The sequence below is a fragment of the Hevea brasiliensis genome, chromosome 13 (genome assembly GCF_030052815.1).
Source record: "Hevea brasiliensis isolate MT/VB/25A 57/8 chromosome 13, ASM3005281v1, whole genome shotgun sequence".
Taxonomy (NCBI): domain Eukaryota; kingdom Viridiplantae; phylum Streptophyta; class Magnoliopsida; order Malpighiales; family Euphorbiaceae; genus Hevea; species Hevea brasiliensis.
The window spans coordinates 5,317,673-5,336,949 of NC_079505.1; the positions used below are offsets into that span (position 1 = coordinate 5,317,673).

The window sequence follows — 19,277 nt, forward strand, 5'->3', positions numbered from 1 at the left end:
CGTGGCCTAGTCTCCTTCCGTCAACTTGAAGTCTGCCTCTTATCCTTTGAGGACCAACTGGCCGATATTCATACAAAAGCGTTGTCTAGATGGCATAATCAATAACTCACTACTAGACTAACAATTCAACCCCATCCGAGATAGAATTATGGGGAGTATTAAAGATATTGTACATGTATATCATGTATGCTCATCTGTTGTTAAGTAGTTGTAGATGTATCAAACTCTTCTATTGTAGAGAGTTATCCTTCTCTGTACAAACTTGTATTTATATCAGCTTAATAACAGTCTAAACCAAGATTGGTTTTACCATATCAATATATATTTGAATGTAGGCAAAAAGTTTTCATACTCTATAAATCTTTGGAAAATGAAAAATAATGTACAACTTCTTGAGACCTTACTTCCAAATGCTTTATCTTTTTTAATTTCAATTTTAATTTTAGGTTAAGGCATAACCCTTATTTTATGTAATTCACACATGACAAATAGAGTAGAAATGCTTATGAAGTGTTTGAAGGAGCAATTTGTTCAACTTCCAAATTGCAATTCATATAAACTTCCTTACCTTTGCCCATAAACTTCAATAATTGTGCTTTACAATCTAGTCCACAGGCCATTTACCTGACAATTTCATCATGACAATGTTTTTCCATCTAACATTATTTCAACACACCAATTATAATTTCAAATAAAGCATTAGTCTGGTCAATAACAATGATAGTTTTTATATTTTTTTATCAATTAAGATTTGACTGGACTAAGGATTATTCTAAAATTATTTTTTAAAATCATAAATATATCAAATCGATCAATAAGGAGAAATATACCTTAAAAGCAATTCAGAGAAAAGATTTAATTTTAATACATGTAAATTGATATAAATATATCTTGATAAAAGTATTAATAAAATAACAATAAGTAAGATATTTATGAAAATTACTATATATATGCACTTTTTAAAAGAAACAAAAATATTTTTAAAAAATTCAACTATTTAACTTTGTCAAAATTAAATTCAAAATCTAAACCAAACTGAAAGTAAAGAGATCTTACAGTTTCAATTTCAATTTCTTTAACTCTTAAATCAAAATTGCCGATTTTGATTCATAATCGGTTAGGTTAGCCTATGTAAAATGTATGACAAGTGGTTAATGGAAGTGCCCAATAATTTGGATCCCTTCATCAGACAAAATTTTAATACCATGATTGTTAAGGTGTTTTCTTATTTTTATTTTTTAATTTTTTATTTTATTTTTATTATTAAATTAATTTTTATCAAATTTTTCATGATAACTATCAGTAAAATAAAATTTATTTTATAATAAATAAAATTATAATAGAAATATCCGATTATTCGATATGACTTTTATAATTAAAATACAAGTTTAGTCAATATTTTTAATTCATATAATTTTAAATTGATAACCTAATAAATAATCATAATATATATTAATATTTTCAATTTTGACAATTAAAATTAGCCAAATAATCATATTATTATGGAGATTCATAAGTTTATATTGTTTGGTGGCAAAATATTTATATTAGCATTTAGAAGTTAAGAGAGTAGTTCATTAAAAGTTATTCCTCCTAATTTTTAGATACCGAGTGAGTGTTTTAATTAGGGTCAATGAGATGATACCATTATTTTTACATTTAACAGCTAATCTAACATATATTTTTATAGAATACTCATACTTTAAATTACTATAAAATAGCTAACAATTAACAGTTATTATCTAACCACTAACAACTAGTAAAACAATTGATAGCTACTAAAACAGTTGACAGTTATTATGACAGTTAATATTGTCGAACCAAACCCAAGTCTTATTAGATAAAAAGGTTAATTGAATAACCTTGAGCTTGGAGGCTAGAGAAATGAACACCAAGTCTAGTTTTGTAATCTAATAGTTAAGTCTTATTAGTATTTAATAAACATTTTTACTCAACACTATGCTTTAAATTATTATCTAAATTTTTCATTTTTTATAGAAAACAATAGAGGACATGCAAAATGTGTTTACCTGATTTTCTAATTCAAAAAATAAAAGAAAATTATTCATATATTTCATAATTATAAAAAAACAAAATCATTGTAAAATATATTTTAAAAGTTATTTTATTTTTGAAAATTTTAACGTGTTATTCATTTATTTTATAATAAAATAATTAATTTTTATCATTACAAATAAATATTTTTCTAAATAATTATTTAATTTTAGTTATATAGAGTTATGGTATAACTTTGATTATAAAATAGTCATTGTTTTCTATTTAGAAAATAGCTGGAAAACAAAATTTTTGTTATAAAAGAAAACAATGGAAAATCCAAATCTTAATTAAATTTTGGAAAATTAGTTTTGCAATTCTCTATTTGTAAAATTGGCACATGTGAAAGCAAAACTCTATTTTCTAGTTTTAAAAGAAAAATTTTTTACAAAACTATCTTAGTTTTTCACAAGTAAATAAGTCCTTAGAGTGTCTTGATGGAGAAATTTTAGATTATAACTGTTGTATTATAATAATTTATCATGGTAGTCTTCGCGTGAATCTCATAATAATCAACTATTAAAATTTATCATTATACAACACCAAATAATTTTCCAAGGGGTCGTCAAAGAACAATGAAGTCAAGGCTTGCTAGTATTCGCAGTGCTAAAGAAGGCATTTGAGCAACCGTGTCCAAGAGGGAGCTTGTGAAAGGAACACTGGGTCAAGTCTTGTTAGTATTCATAGTGCACTAAAGCTATATATATATATCCATGGAATTCTGAAATGTAGAGTAAACAACAATGGCAAGATTGACTTTCGAGAATCTACCTTCCCTTGTTTCCCTTGTTCTTTTCTTTCTGTTACATTTTTCGCATCATGTTGCTTCAGACTCTACTGATGAAGCAAATGCTCTTCTCAAATGGGCAGCCAGTCTTCAAAACCAGGAACAGTTCAACCTATCTTCATGGTCTCTACTTCCAACAAATGCCACCAATTCCAAACCAAAAACAAGCCCGTGCACTTGGCTTGGAATTTATTGCAACCGTGAAGAAAGGCTCTTTCGATTAAACTTGACAAATGCAGGTTTAAACGGTATGCTTCACGACCTTTCTTTCTCATCCTTTCCTGATCTTGAGTTTATTGATTTCAGCTGCAATGGACTTTTTGGTACCATCCCACTTGAAATCACTCTGCTTTCCAAACTCAGATATCTTGATTTATCAAATAATCAGTTATCAGGGATAATCCCGTCAGGGATTGGCCTCCTAACAAATCTTGAAATCCTGCACTTAGCTGAAAATCAATTAAATGGTTCAATTCCTGAAGAAATAGGTCAGTTAAGTTCCCTCATTGAGCTTTTCTTATATAGCAACTATTTAGACGGTCATATTCCTGTTTCACTGTGTAATTTGACCAAGTTGTCTGCATTACACCTCTATGATAATCAATTTTCTGGTACTATTCCTTTGAAAATGGGAGACCTCACCAATTTAGTTGAACTTTTCATGGATACCAATAGACTAGAAGGTTCTATCCCTTTCACTTTTGGAAACTTGACAAAGCTAACTGCATTGTTTATGTACCAAAATCAACTTTCTGGTTCTATTCCCTCAGAAATTGGAAACTTGAAGTCTCTCAACTGGCTAAGCCTTTTTGGAAACAATCTTTCTGGCCCAATTCCAAAGTCACTAAGTGGTCTGTCAAGCCTCACCCTTCTTCATCTTTACAGAAATCAACTCTCCGGCTCCATTCCTGAAGAGTTAGGAAACTTAATGTCTATTTCTCATCTAGAATTGGGTGATAATCAACTTAATGGTTCTATTCCTTCTTCCTTGGGTAATTTGAGCAAGTTACAATGGTTAAATCTCCGTTCTAACCAACTTACTGGTTCTATTCCTGCTTCCATGGGAAATTTGAGCGAGTTACAACATTTAATACTCCGTAGCAACCAACTTAGTGGTTCTATTCCTGCTTCCTTGAGTAATCTGAAGACCTTAAAATTCTTAACAGTCTATGACAACCACTTAACTGGCCCCATTTCCTTGGGTAATCTGAGCAACTTGTTGATTTTTGAACTCTCTAGCAATCGGTTTACTTCTTTTTTGCCTCATAATAATTGCATAAGCGAATCACTTCATGTTTTGGATGCAACAGACAATAATTTGAGAGGTCCAGTCCCAGAAAGCTTGAGAAAGTGCACAAGCTTAGTTACAATTTTTCTTGGTAGTAACCAACTCGACGGAAACCCATTTGAGGACTTCGTTGTCAACTCAAAGTTACTATTCATGGATCTAAGTCACAACAAATTTTCTGGTCAGATCTCAAGCATTTGGAAATGGAGGTCACAAATAGAGACCATACGTGTTGCAGGAAACGATATTACTGGCATGATACCACCTGAAATCAACTAAATTTAAGCAACTACGTGAACTTGATCTTTCTTCAAATCATATATATGGGAAGATTCCGAATGAACTTGAAGAGTTAACGCCTCTGCTGGAGCTAGCTTTGAATCAAAATCAACTTTCTGGAGCTATACCTTCAGAACTTGGATCTCTGACCAATCTTGAGTACATGGACTTGTCCACAAACAGATTGAGCGAGCCAATTCCAGAAGATATTGGTGACTTGGTGAAACTACACTACTTGAATTTGAGCCACAACAAGTTGAACAAAGCAATTCCAAAGCAGCTGGGTGAGTTGGTTCACCTCTCGCAGCTAGATTTGGGTCATAACTTGCTGACAGGAAATATTCCTATAGAATTCGCGAAACTTGAGAGCTTGGAGGAACTGATTATCACTCATAATAATCTCTCTGGTTTCATCCCCAACGCTTTTGAAGAAATGCATAGTTTGTGGAATATCGATATATCCTACAACCACTTTCAGGGTCCAATTCCCAATAGCAAAGCTTTTCAACATGCTTCTATAGAAGCTTTGCGTGGTAACAAAGGATTGTGCGGCAATTTTAGTGGCTTGGACCCTTGCTCGGGGCAAAAACAAGTCTCGAAGAAGGGCACTAAAATTATGCTTATAATTTTACTCCCTGTTTCAGTAACAGGTGCTCTTTTATGTATGTTGGTTGTTCTGTTCTTCAGGTTCCAAGCAAGGAAGAGAGGTTCAAAGAGAGAAGTTGAAATGAATAGTGAAGGGTTGCTTGCCACATCAATTTTTGATGGAAAAACATTGTACAAAAGAAAATATAACAAACCAAGAATTTTTTTGATATGCACATGCATTGGAGAGTGTGGATGGAAAAAGGTCTATAAAGCTGAGTTTGCATCAGGAAATACTTTAGCTGTGAAGAAATTTCATTCACTGAATCAAGAGACAGAGAGAGAGAAAGAGTTTCTGAATGAGATAAGAGAAGAGCATAAAGAGAGATAAGACATCGAAATATCGTGAAGTTCTTTTTTTCTCACATCTAAGACACTTTTTTTTTTATGAGTGCCTGCAGATGGGCAATCTGGATCTGGACACTGTAAATAATGAATGAGCAAAGAGAGAATATTGGGATAAAAGGTTGAATGTGTAAAAAAAGGTGCAAATGCCTTGTCATACATGACATGCACATGCAATTGACACATTGACATATCAAGCAAGAATGTTCTGCTGGATTCAGAATTTGAAGCTCATGTTTCAGACTTCGGCATAGCCAAGCTTCTGAACCTAGACTCTTCCAATCAGTCTATGCTAGCAGGCACATATGGATATATAGCACCAGGTGATGTACTGTGTAGTTACTCCTCTAAACATTGAGTTAGTATTGTAAATTATCTACTATAACTACATATTTGGCATTGCAGAGCTTGCCTACACAATGAAGGTGACTGAAAAATGCGATGTCTATAGCTTTGGAGTGTTGGCGTTGGAAATCATCAATGGAAAGCATCCAAGTGATTTAATCTCTAGAATTTCATCACAATCTGCAGACACTGAGGTAGAGATGAACAATATGTTGGACCAAAGGTTATCTCCTCCGACACATGAAGTTGAAGACAAATTGGCGTTCACCGTGACTCTGGCATTCTCATGCATACGTATGAACCCACAGTCCCGGCCGGCTATGCAGTTTGTTTCTCAGCTCTTGTCAAACTAACTTTATTTTTCAGAGCCGTCACTGCCCTGTACTATGCAAGCTGAAGCGCAATTGCTGGGCAGCTGCTATCTAATTCCTCCACTTCATCGCAATGCACTTATTTTCATAGAGAATAATTAGCAACAGCTAAACCAATTAAAATTTAAGAAATTATGTTTTTAGTAGGACCTCCATATTTTTTGGTGGGATACACAGTGATTTTTAGTAATGTGTTAATTGAGTGGAAGTATACACTTGAATAAATGTAGGCAAGAAATTTTTGGTTAATTTTTGCCAATATTCTCTCAATCTTAGAGTTTGTTACACTTTCATCCTCAGTTTCATATTGTTACCATAAAGTCCCCCAACTTCAAAAATATTAAATAAAAGTCTCTCAATTTAAAAAATATTACATAAAAGTCTCTCATGCTAGAATCCCACACTATAAAATGAAAAGGTCGAGTTTGTTTAGTATTGTTGTTAGAACTGCTGTTAAGAAAAATATTTTCTTAAATATGATTTAAATAAATTTAATATGTTTTAGTATAAGAACACCAAAATAAGAAAATAATTTTTTTCAAATTACTTTTTTCGATAACATTTAAAATTGTACTTTTTCTAAAAAAATATTTTCTGACATTTTAAACTCAATGTCAAATAGTTTTGAGAACTTTTTTCTTGTGCAAAAAATTTGGGGTAAGTATGATAGATGGGTTTTATGATTTTAAAGTTGGAATTTCTTCTTTTTTTTGTTTTTTTGGAATGATTTGTTATGCTAAATATACAAAATTTATGTGTTTAGTTATGAAATTGCAGATTTCCAATTATTGTATGATTAATAGGGATAAATTTCAATAACTATTCCTGAACTTATATAGTTGTAACACTACAGTCCTTTAACTTTAAAATGTAATATAAAATCCCATAAATTTTTAAATTTTACACAGTAAAATCCCTCTCACTTTCAATTACTGATTTTTCAGGTAGAAACTGATGTGAATAGCTCATGCATGACGCTTAGTCAATATTTCTCTTTCCTCTTTTATGCAAAATGTAAAATTATTCTCTTTATGCATGAAAAATTATTCTGTCTATAGAGAGAAAAAAGATTCATTTTACACATGGCTTGAGAGAGAAAAGATAAATACTGACTAAACTCAATGCTGAAACTGTTCAGGTCAGTGTCTAACTGAAAAACTGATAATTGGATGTTAGAGGGATTTTAATGTGCAAAATATAAAAATTGATAGGATTTTATGTTACATATTTAAGTTGAAGGACTGTAATGTTACAACTAAATAAGTTCAGGGACAGTTGTCATAATTTATCCTGATTAATAGACATGAAGTAGAAATTGCAAGAAAGAGACTAACATCAATTTCATATATGACACTTTAGTTTCTTTCATTTCTTTTTATCTTACAATGTAATACTACCACATATTAGATTAGTCGGAGATATGATGAGATTCTAATATGAAATACATTTATGTAATGTTTTCTTAAGTTGAGGGATTTTATGATAACAAAATAAAAATGAAAGACATAAGTGTAACAAACTCTAAAATTGAGGGATGGCTAGGAAAAATTAATGAAATTTTTAAGCCCTTAATCTTTTGAAAATGAAAGACAAAGTTTATTTCAACTTTTAGGTTTTCCATCAACACCATTTCAAACAATAACTCTTAGTGACAATTCCATAATATGTATTTGAAGATATCATCCCGCACTTTGGAGTTATAGTGTACAATCAGTCAGTTCGATTAGGATTTGAACCAAGTTATACTAACTGAAAAATCAGAAATTAAAACTATAAAAATCAAATAGAAATACTGGAGAGATCTTATAATTTCAATTTCAATTCCTTTAACTCCTAAATCGAAATTGCCGATCTTGATTCATAATGGATTAGGTTAGCCTATGTAAAATGTAAGACACGTGGTTAATGGAACTGCCCAATAATTTGCATCCTTCATCAAACAAAATTTTAATACTATGATTATTGTTAATGTGTTTTCTTATTTTTATTTTTTATTTTTTATTTTATTTTATTATTAAATTAAATGTCATAAAATTATTCATGATAACTATCAGTAAATTAAAATTTATTTTATAAAAAAATATAATTATAATACAAAAATCCGATTATTAGATATGACTTTAATAATTAAACATAGAATATACAAGTTTAGCCAATATTTTTAATTCATAAAATTTTAAATTGATAGCCTAATAAAGAATCATAATATATTAATATTTTCAATTTTGACAGTTAAAATCTGCAAGATAATCATATGGGAGGTTTGAGAAGAGAATATTTAAGCTAAGATAATCATATGCTTCTCAATCCTTCGATCTTTCCAAGCTTCCTTCTATACTATATTGCTCCGGAACTTCACCAAAATACTGAAAAATACAGCAAGAGTCAAATTTCTCTATTTAATATAATTATTTCAACAACTCTCTAAATATATGCGTAATAGATAACTATACTTTAATCAATTGAATTAGACATAAAGATACATTAAAAACACTAAATGTGATGGGAGTAAAATTAATAAATTATGCACTTATCACTACTAAAGCGTTAGTCAATAAAATTTCCAACTAAATAATTAGTAGGTAATTCGTGAGCAAATGGTAGGGAACGTGAGAATTAACCATCATTTACAGACTATTATTTAATTGGTAATTACCGATTAATTTAATATAATCAGTAATTACCAAATAGTAGGTAGTGTTTTTATATTAATTTTTATATTTTTTATTTTTTATTTTTTTTAAGAAAATTTTAATTTTTATTTTTTATAAAATGCAAGAGAAAACATGAAAATCGCGCTCAATAATTTTCTAATTCAAAAAATAAATGGAAAATTATTCTTATCTTTCATAATTATATAAAAAAAAAAAAAATCATTGTAAAATATATTTTATTTTTGAAATTTTTTAACAATGTGTAGTTATTCATTTATTTTATAATAATATGATTATTTTTATCATTCTAAATAATTATTCAATTATATGTATAAAAAGTTACGGTATAAGTTTGATTATAAAAAAAGTAATTGTTTTCCACTTAGAAAATAGTTGAAAAACAAAATTTATGTTATTAAAAAAATAATGAAAAATTCAAATCTTAATTAAATTTTTGCAAAACTGATTTTGTAGTTCTCTATTTGTAAAACTGGCACATGTGAACATAAAGCTCTATTTTAATTCTCTAAGTTAACTTTTGTACCAAACTATCTTAGTTTTCCACAAAGTGAACAAGTTTTCAAAGTTTCTATACGGAGAAATTTTAGAATTCAACTATTGTATTATGATCATTCATTAGAGTATGATTCATTTGAATCTAAGAATAATCAACGGTTAAAATTTATCCATTGTACAACACCAAATAATTTTCCAGGGGCTTGTCAAAGAACAATGAAGTCAAGGCTTGTTGGTATTCGCAGTGCTCAAGAAGGCATTTGAGCAACCTTGCCCTACGGGGGAGCTTGCGAAGGGAACACTGAAGTCTCGTTAGTATTCATATAGTGAACTAAATCTTTGGGAAATGAAAATAATGTACAACTTCTTGAGACCTTACTTCCAAATGCTTTTTCTTTTTAATTTCAATTTTAATTTTAGGTTAAGGCATAACCCTTATTTTATGTAATTCATACATGACAAATAGAGTAGAAATGCTTATGAAGTGTTTGAAGGAGCAATTTGTTCAACTTCCAAATTGCAATTCATATACACTTCCTCACCTTTACCCAAAAACTTCAATAAATGTGCTTTACAATCTAGTCCATAGGCCATTTACCTTACAATTTCATCATGACAATGTTTTTCCATCTAACATTATTTCAACACACCAATTATAATTTCAAATAAAGCATTAGTCTAGTCAATAACAATGATTGTTTTTATTTTTTATTTTTTATCAATTAAGATTTGACTGCACTAAGGATTATTCTAAAATTATTTTTTAAAATCATAAATGTATCAAATCGATCAAGAAGGAGAAATATACCTTAAAAGCAATTCAGAGAAAAGATTTAATTTTAATACACGTAAATTGATATAAATATATCTTGATAAAAGTATTAATAAAAATAGCAATAAGTAAGATATTTATGAAAATTATTATTTATATGTACTTGTTAAAAGAAGCAAAAATATTTTTAAAAAATTCAACTATTTAATTTTGTCAAAATTAAAGTTAAAATCTAAACCAAACTGAAAGTAAAGAGATCTTACAATTTCAATTTCAATTTCTTTAACTCTTAAATCAAAATTGCCGATTTTGATTCATAATCGGTTAGGTTAGCCTATGTAAAATGTATGACACGTGGTTAATGGAAGTGCCCAATAATTTGGATCCCTTCATCAGACAAAATTTTAATGCCATGATTGTTAAGGTGTTTTCTTATTTTTATTTTTTAATTTTTTATTTTATTTTTATTATTAAATTAATTTTTATCAAATTATTCATGATAACTATCAGTAAAATAAAATTTATTTTATAATAAATAAAATTATAATAGAAATATCCGATTATTCGATATGACTTTTATAATTAAACATACAAGTTTAGTCAATATTTTTAATTCATATAATTTTAAATTGATAACCTAATAAATAATCATAATATATAATTTTTATCAAATTATTCATGATAACTATCAGTAAAATAAAATTTATTTTATAATAAATAAAATTATAATAGAAATATCCGATTATTCGATATGACTTCTATAATTAAACATACAAGTTTAGTCAATATTATGATAGTTAATATTATCGAACAAAGCCCAAGTCTTATGAGATAAAAAGGTTAATTGAATAACCTTGAGCTTGGAGGCTTGAGAAAGGAACACCAAGTTTAGTCTTGTAATCTAACAGTTAAGTCTTATTAGTACTCAACAGACATTTTTACTGAACACTATACTTTAAATTATTATCTAAATAACTAATCATTAACAATTAATAACTAACAGCTAACAACTAGTAAAACAATTGATAGCTATTAAAATAATTATTATAACAATTAATATTATTGAACAGAGCCTAAGTCTTATTAGGTAAAAAGGTTAATTGAATAACCTTGAGCTTGGGGGTTTGAGAAAGAAACACCAAGTCTGGTCTTGTAATTTAACAATCAAATCTTGTTAGTATTCAATAGTCAATTTTACCAAGCACTCATGCTTTAAATTACTATTTAAATAGCTAATCATTAACAACTAATATCTAATAGCCAATAGTTAATAAAATAATTGATAATTACTAAAACAGTTAACAACTATTAGAATAATTAATATACAGAACCCAAGTGTTGTTAGGTAAAAAAGGTTAATTGAATAGCCTTGAGCTTGGAGGCTGGAAAAAGGAACACCAAGTCTAGTCTTCTAATTTAGGTTAATTGAATAGCCTTGAGCTTGGAGGCTGGAAAAAGGAACACCAAGTCTAGTCTTCTAATTTAATAGTCAAGTCTTGTTTCTATTTTCCATTTTTTATAGAAAACAAGAGAGGACATGCAAAATGTGTTTACCTGATTTTCTAATTCAAAAAATAAAAGAAAATTATTCATATATTTCATAATTATAAAAAAAAAATCATTGTAAAATATATTTTAAAAGTTATTTTATTTTTGAAAATTTTAACGTGTTATTCATTTATTTTATAATAAAATAATTAATTTTTATCATTATAAATAAATATTTTTCTAAATAATTATTTAATTTTAGTTATATAGAGTTATGGTATAACTTTGATTATAAAAAAGTCATTGTTTTCTATTTAGAAAATAGCTGGAAAACAAAATTTGTGTTATAAAAGAAAACAATGGAAAATCCAAATCTTAATTAAATTTTGGAAAATTAGTTTTGCAATTCTCTATTTGTAAAATTGGCACATGTGAACGCAAAACTCTATTTTCTAGTTTTAAAAGAAAAATTTTTTATAAAACTATGTTAGTTTTCAGGAAGGACCCACTTTCTGTGAGAGAATGAGCACTATTTTTTAATGCTCCTAGTGTACCTAATAATTAGCCCATTTGAGCAACCTTGTCCAAGGGGGAGCTTGTGAAAGGAACACCGGGTCAAGTCTTGTTAGTATTCATAGTGCACTAAAGATATATATATATATATATATATATATATATATATATATATATATATATATATATATATATATATATATATCCATGGAATTCTGAAATGTAGAGTAAACAAACTATGGCAACATTGACCTTGGAGAATCTGCCTTCCCTCGTTTCCCTTGTTCTTTTCTTTCTGTTACATTTTTCGCTTCATGTTGCTTCAGACTCTGCTGAAGAAGCAAATGCTCTTCTCAAATGGGCAGCCAGTCTTCAAAACCAGGAGCATTTCAACCTATCTTCATGGCCTTTACTTCCAACAAATGCCACCAATTCCAAACCAAAAACAAGCCCGTGCACTTGGCTTGGAATTTATTGCAACCGTGGAGAAAGGGTCTTTCGATTAAACTTGACAAATGCAGGTTTAAACGGTACGCTTCACAACCTTTCTTTCTCATCCTTTCCTGATCTTGAGTTTATTGATTTCAGCTCCAATGAACTTTTTGGTACGATCCCACTTGAAATCACTCAGCTTTCCAAACTCAGATATCTTGATTTATCAAATAATCAGTTATCAGGGATAATCCCGTCAGGGATTGGCCTCCTAACAAATCTTGAAACCCTGCACTTAGGTGAAAATGAACTAAATGGTTCAATTCCTGAAGAAATAGGTCAGTTAAGTTCCCTTATTGAGCTTTTCTTGTATAGCAACTATCTAGACGGTCATATTCCTGTTTCACTATGCAATTTGACCAAGATGGTTGCATTAAGCCTCTATGATAATCAATTTTCTGGTACTATTCCTTTGAAAATGGGAGACCTTGCCAATTTGGTTGAACTTTTCATGGATTCCAATAGCTTTGAAGGTCCTATCCCTTTCACTTTTGGAAACTTGACAAAGCTAACTTATTTGTTCATGTATCAAAATCAACTTTCTGGTTCTATTCCCCCAGAAATTGGAAACCTGAAGTCTCTCAACTGGTTAAGCCTTTTTGGAAACAATCTTTCTGGCCCAATTCCAAGGTCACTGGGTGGTCTGTCAAACCTCACCCTTCTTCATCTTTACAAAAATCAACTCTCCGGCTCCATTCCTGAAGAGTTAGGAAACTTAACTTCTATTTCTGATCTAGAATTGGGTGAGAATCAACTTAATGGTTCTATTCCTTCTTCCTTGGGTAATTTGAGCAAGTTACAATGGTTAAATCTCCGTGCTAACCAACTTAGTGGTTCTATTCCTGCTTCCATGGGAAATTTGAGCGAGTTACAACATTTAAAACTCGGTAGCAACCAACTTAGTGGTTCTATTCCTGCTTCTTTGAGTAATCTGAAGACCTTAGAATTCTTAACAGTCTATGACAACCACTTAACTGGCCCCATTTCCTTGGGTAATCTGAGCAACTTGTTGATTTTGGAACTCTCTAGCAATCGGTTTACTTCTTTTTTGCCTCATAATAATTGCATAAGCGAATCACTTCATGTTTTGGATGCAACAGACAATAATTTGAGAGGTCCAATCCCAGAAAGCTTGAGAAATTGCACGAGCTTACTTGGTATTTCTCTTGGTAGTAACCAACTCGACGGAAACCCATTTGAGGACTTCGTTGTCAACTCAAAGTTACTACGCATGGATCTAAGTCACAACAAATTTTCTGGTCAGATCTCAAGCATTTGGAAATGGAGGTCACAAATAGAGGCCATACGTGTTGCAGGAAACGATATTACTGGCATGATACCACCTGAGATTGGAAACTTTAAGCAACTACGTGAACTTGATCTTTCTTCAAATCATATATCTGGGAAGATTCCGAATGAACTTGGAGAGTTAACGCCTTTGCTGAAGCTGGCTTTGAATCAAAATCAACTTTCTGGAGCTATACCTTCAGAACTTGGATCTCTGACCAATCTTGAGTACATGGACTTGTCCACAAACAGATTAAGCGAGTCAATTCCAGAAGATATTGGTGACTTGGTGAAACTACACTACTTGAATTTGAGCCACAACAAGTTGAACAAAGCAATTCCAAAGCAGCTGGGTGAGTTGGTTCACCTCTCGCAGCTAGATTTGGGTCATAACTTGCTGACAGGAAATATTCCTATAGATTTCGCGAAACTTGAGAGCTTGGAGGAACTGTTTATCTCTCATTATAATCTCTCTGGTTTCATCCCCAACGCTTTTGAAGAAATGCATGGTTTGTGGAATATCGATATATCCTACAACCACTTTCAGGGTCCAATTCCCAATAGCAAAGCTTTTCAACATGCTTCTATAGAAGCTCTGCGTGGTAACAAAGGATTGTGCGGCAATTTTAGCGGCTTGGACCCTTGCTCGGGGCAAAAACAAGTCTCGAAGAAGGGCACTCAAATTATGCTTATAATTTTACTCCCTGTTTCAGTAACAGGTGCTCTTTTATGTATGTTGGTTGTTCTGTTCTTCAGGTTCCAAGCAAGGAAGAGAGGTTCAAAGAGAGAAGTTGAAATGAATAGTGAAGGGTTGCTTGCCACATCAATTTTTGATGGAAAAACATTGTACAAGGAAATCGTACAAGCAACCAAGAATTTTCATGATATGCACTGCATTGGAGAGGGTGGATTTGGAAAGGTCTATAAAGCTGAGTTGCCATCAGGAAATACTTTAGCTGTGAAGAAATTCCATTCACTGAATCAAGGTGAGACAGCAGATCAGAAGGAGTTTCTGAATGAGATAAGAGCATTAACAGAGATAAGACATCGAAATATCGTGAAGTTCTACGGCTTTTGCTCCCATCTAAGACACTCGTTTTTGGTCTATGAGTACCTGCAGATGGGCAATCTGGACAATGTGCTAAGTAATAATGAAGCCGCAAGAGAATTGGATTGGAATAAAAGGTTGAATGTCATAAAAGGTGTGGCAAATGCCTTGTCATACATGCACCATGAATGCTTGCCACCAATTATTCACAGAGACATATCAAGCAAGAATGTTCTGCTGGATTCAGAATTTGAAGCTCATGTTTCAGACTTCGGCATAGCCAAGCTTCTGAACCTAGACTCTTCCAATCAGTCTGTGCTAGCAGGCACATATGGATATATAGCACCAGGTGATGTACTGTGTAGTTACTCCTCTAAACGTTGAGTTAGTATTGTAAATTATCTACTATAACTACATATTTGGCATTGCAGAGCTTGCCTACACAATGAAGGTGACTGAAAAATGCGATGTCTATAGCTTTGGAGTGTTGGCGTTGGAAATCATCAATGGAAAGCATCCAAGTGATTTAATCTCTAGAATTTCATCACAATGTGCAGACACTGAGGTAGAGATGAACAATATGTTGGACCAAAGGTTATCTCCTCCGACACATGAAGTTGAAGACAAATTGGCGTTCACGGTGACTCTGGCATTCTCATGCATACGTATGAACCCACAGTCCCGGCCGGCTATGCAGTTTGTTTCTCAGCTCTTGTCAAACTAACTTTATTTTTCAGAGCCGTCACTACCATGTACTATGCTAGCTGAAGCGCAATTGCTGGGCAGCTGCTATCTAATTCCTCCACTTCATCGCAATGCACTTATTTTCATAGAGAATAATTAGCAACAGCTAAACCAATTAAAATTTAAGAAATTATGTTTTTAGTAGGACCTCCATATTTTTTGGTGGGATACACAGTGATTTTTAGTAATGTGTTAATTGAGTGGAAGTATACACTTGAATAAATGTTGGCAAGAAATTTTTGGTTAATTTTTACCAATATTCTCTCAATCTTAGAGTTTGTTACACTTTCATCCTCAGTTTCATATTGTTACCATAAAGTCCCCCAACTTAAAAAATATTATATAAAAGTCTCTCAATTTAAAAAATATTACATAAAAGTCTCTCATGCTAGAATCCCACACTATAAAATGAAAAGGTCGAGTTTGTTTAGTATTGTTGTTAGAACTGCCGTTAAAAAAAATATTTTCTTAAATATGATTTAAATAAATTTAATATGTTTTAGTATAAGAACACCAAAATAAGAAAATAATTTTTTTTCAAACTACTTTTTTCAATAGCATCTAAAATTGTACTTAAAAAAAAAAATGCTTTTTGACATTTGAAACTCAGTGTCAAATAGTTTTGAGAACTTTTTTCTTGTGCAAAAAAATTGGGGTAAGTATGTTAGATGGGTTTTATGATTTTAAAGTTGGAATTTCTTCTTTTTTTTTTTTTTTTGGAATGATTTGTTATGCTAAATATACCAAATTTATGTGTTTAGTTATGAAATTGCAGATTTCCAATTATTGTATGATTAATAGGGATAAATTTCAACAACTATTCCTGAACTTATATAATTGTAACACTACAGTCCTTTAACTTTAAAATGTGACATAAAACCTCATAAACTTTTAAATTTTACACAGTAAAATCCCTTTGACTTTCAATTATTGATTTTTCAGTTAGAAACTGATGTGAATAGCTCCCGCATAATGCTTAGTCAATAATTCTCTCTCCTCTCTTATGCAAAGTATAAAATTATTCTCTTAACGTATCAAAATTTATTCTGTCTATAGAGAGAGAAAAAATTCAATTTACACATGGCTTGAGAGAGAAAAGAGAAATACTGACTAAACTCTATGCTGAAACTGTCCAGGTCAGTGTCTAACTCAAAAACTGATAATTGGAGGTTAGAAAGGAACACTGAAGTCTAGTATTGTAATTTAACAAAGTTTTGTTAGTATTCACAATGGCAGAAAAAGGTAATTCAACGACCTAGGCTTGTTGTTTACGTCTAGAAATTTCTATATTTTGCATTTTTTATTTTTTTAAGAAAATTTTTATTTTTATTTTTTTATAAAATGCAAGAGAAAACATGAAAATCGCGCTCAATAATTTTCTAATTCAAAAAATAAATGGAAAACTATTCTTATCTTTCATAATTATAAAAAAAACAAATCATTGTAAAATATATTTTATTTTTTAAAATTTTTAACATGTGTATTTATTCATTTATTTTATAATAATATGATTATTTTTTATCATTCTAAATAATTATTCAATTATATGTATAAAAAGTTACGGTATAACTTTGATTATAAAAAAAGTAATTGTTTTCCACTTAGAAAATAGTTGAAAAACAAATTTTTTGTTATTAAAAAAATAATGAAAAATTCAAATCTTAATTAAATTTTTGCAAAACTGATTTTGTAGTTCTCTATTTGTAAAACTGGCACATGTGAACATAAAGCTCTATTTTAATTCTCTAAGTTAACTTTTGTACCAAACTATCTTAGTTTTCCACAAAGTGAACAAGTTTTCAAAGTTTCTATACGCAGAAATTTTAGAATTCAACTATTGTATTATGATCATTCATTAGAGTATGCTTCATTTGAATCTAAGAATAATCAACGGTTAAAATTTATCCATTGTACGACACCAAATAATTTTCCAGGGGCTTGTCAAAGAACAATGAAGTCAAGGCTTGTTGGTATTCGCAGTGCTAAAGAAAGCATTTGAACAACCTTGCCCTACGGGGGAGCTTGCGAAGGGAACACTGAAGTCATGTTAGTATTCATATAGTGAACTAAAGCTACATATATATGTGTAGATGGAATTCTGAAATGTAGAGTAAACAAACTATGGCAACATTGACCTTGGAGAATCTGCCCTCCCTCGTTTCCCTTGTTCTTTTCTTTCTGTTACATTTTTCGCTTCATGTTGCTTCAGACTCTGCTGAAGAAGCAAATGCTCTTCTCAAATGGGCAGCCAGTCTTCAAAACCAGGAGCATTTCAACCTATCTTCATGGCCTTTACTTCCAACAAATGCCACCAATTCCAAACCAAAAACAAGCCCATGCACTTGGCTTGGAATTTATTGCAACCGTGGAGAAAGGGTCTTTCGATTAAACTTGACAAATGCAGGTTTAAACGGTATGCTTCACGACCTTTCTTTCTCATCCTTTCCTGATCTTGAGTTTATTGATTTCAGCTCCAATGGACTTTTTGGTACGATCCCACTTGAAATCACTCAGCTTCCCAAACTCAGATATCTTGATTTATCAAATAATCAGTTATCAGGGATAATCCCGTCAGGGATTGGCCTCCTAACAAATCTTGAAACCCTGCACTTAGGTGAAAATGAACTAAATGGTTCAATTCCTGAAGAAATAGGTCAGTTAAGTTCCCTTATTGAGCTTTTCTTGTATAGCAACTATCTAGACGGTCATATTCCTGTTTCACTATGCAATTTGACCAAGATGGTTGCATTACGCCTCTATGATAATCAATTTTCTGGTACTATTCCTTTGAAAATGGGAGACCTCGCCAATTTGGTTGAACTTTTCATGGATTCCAATAGCTTTGAAGGTCCTATCCCTTTCACTTTTGGAAACTTGACAAAGCTAACTTATTTGTTCATGTATCGAAATCAACTTTCTGGTTCTATTCCCCCAGAAATTGGAAACCTGAAGTCTCTCAACTGGTTAAGCCTTTTTGGAAACAATCTTTCTGGCCCAATTCCATGGTCACTGGGTGGTCTGTCAAACCTCACCCTCCTTCATCTTTACAGAACTCAACTCTTCGGCTCCATTCCTGAAGAGTTAGGAAACTTAACGTCTATTTCTGATCTAGAGTTGAGCGCAAATCAACTTAATGGCTCTATTCCTTCTTTCTTGGGTAATTTGAGCGTCTTACAATATTTAAAGCTCCGTAGAAACCAATTTAGTGGTTCTATTCCTGCTTCTTTGAGTAATCTGAGGATCTTAAAAATCTTAACAGTCTTTGACAACCACTTAACTGGCCCTATTTCCTTGAGTAATTGATAACTGTATGTTGTGTCCGCAAGTGCACGGGTCACAGTAGTATAGTTTTAAAAATTGATATCGATCCCACAGGGAATTGTGCTTAAATTGGAAATAAAAGTATAAGCAAATTAGAATGACAAAAATTAAAAGATATTAAAAATAAAATCTAAAAATTAAAATTAAGACAAAAATTAAAGATGTAAAATGAAATTTGGAATTAAAATTGGTATTTGAGGAATTAAAACTAAATCAATCAATTAACTAAAATTAATTAAACTAGATTACCAAAAATTAATGTGGAATTTCTATTTATGAAATTTGAGAGGAATTAAATCTAAATTCAATAAAAATAAAAATAAAGTG

General features: G+C 30.9%; 3 protein-coding genes across 3 annotated transcripts; all 3 read left to right on the plus strand.

The window, feature by feature from the left end:
- The first annotated feature begins 2,798 nt into the window (after positions 1 to 2,798).
- LOC131172013 (probable leucine-rich repeat receptor-like protein kinase At1g35710) lies at positions 2,799 to 4,409 on the plus strand. The gene has a single exon (XM_058132957.1). It carries the CDS (start codon positions 2,799 to 2,801, stop codon positions 4,407 to 4,409), a length of 1,611 nt encoding a protein of 536 aa, XP_057988940.1.
- Positions 4,410 to 12,296: 7,887 nt separating this feature from the next.
- Positions 12,297 to 15,830, plus strand: LOC131172014 (probable leucine-rich repeat receptor-like protein kinase At1g35710). Its single transcript, XM_058132958.1, has 2 exons — positions 12,297 to 15,234; positions 15,317 to 15,830. Exons 1-2 carry the CDS (start codon positions 12,297 to 12,299, stop codon positions 15,607 to 15,609), a joined length of 3,231 nt encoding a protein of 1,076 aa, XP_057988941.1. The 3' UTR covers positions 15,610 to 15,830.
- A 1,920-nt stretch (positions 15,831 to 17,750) lies between these two features.
- LOC110657180 (MDIS1-interacting receptor like kinase 2-like) lies at positions 17,751 to 18,932 on the plus strand. Its single transcript, XM_021814290.2, has one exon. The coding sequence runs from the start codon at positions 17,751 to 17,753 to the stop codon at positions 18,930 to 18,932; it is 1,182 nt and encodes a 393-aa protein (XP_021669982.2).
- The last annotated feature ends 345 nt before the right edge of the window (positions 18,933 to 19,277 follow it).

Bases quoted from the DNA above. Each gene is read 5' to 3' on its own strand.
- LOC131172013 (XM_058132957.1), top strand. From the start codon at position 2,799: ATGGCAAGATTGACTTTCGAGAATCTACCTTCCCTTGTTTCCCTTGTT.
- LOC131172014 (XM_058132958.1), top strand. From the start codon at position 12,297: ATGGCAACATTGACCTTGGAGAATCTGCCTTCCCTCGTTTCCCTTGTT. The intron at 15,235-15,316 runs GTGATGTACTGT...TTGGCATTGCAG, and splicing joins ATATGGATATATAGCACCAG to AGCTTGCCTACACAATGAAG.
- LOC110657180 (XM_021814290.2), top strand. From the start codon at position 17,751: ATGGCAACATTGACCTTGGAGAATCTGCCCTCCCTCGTTTCCCTTGTT.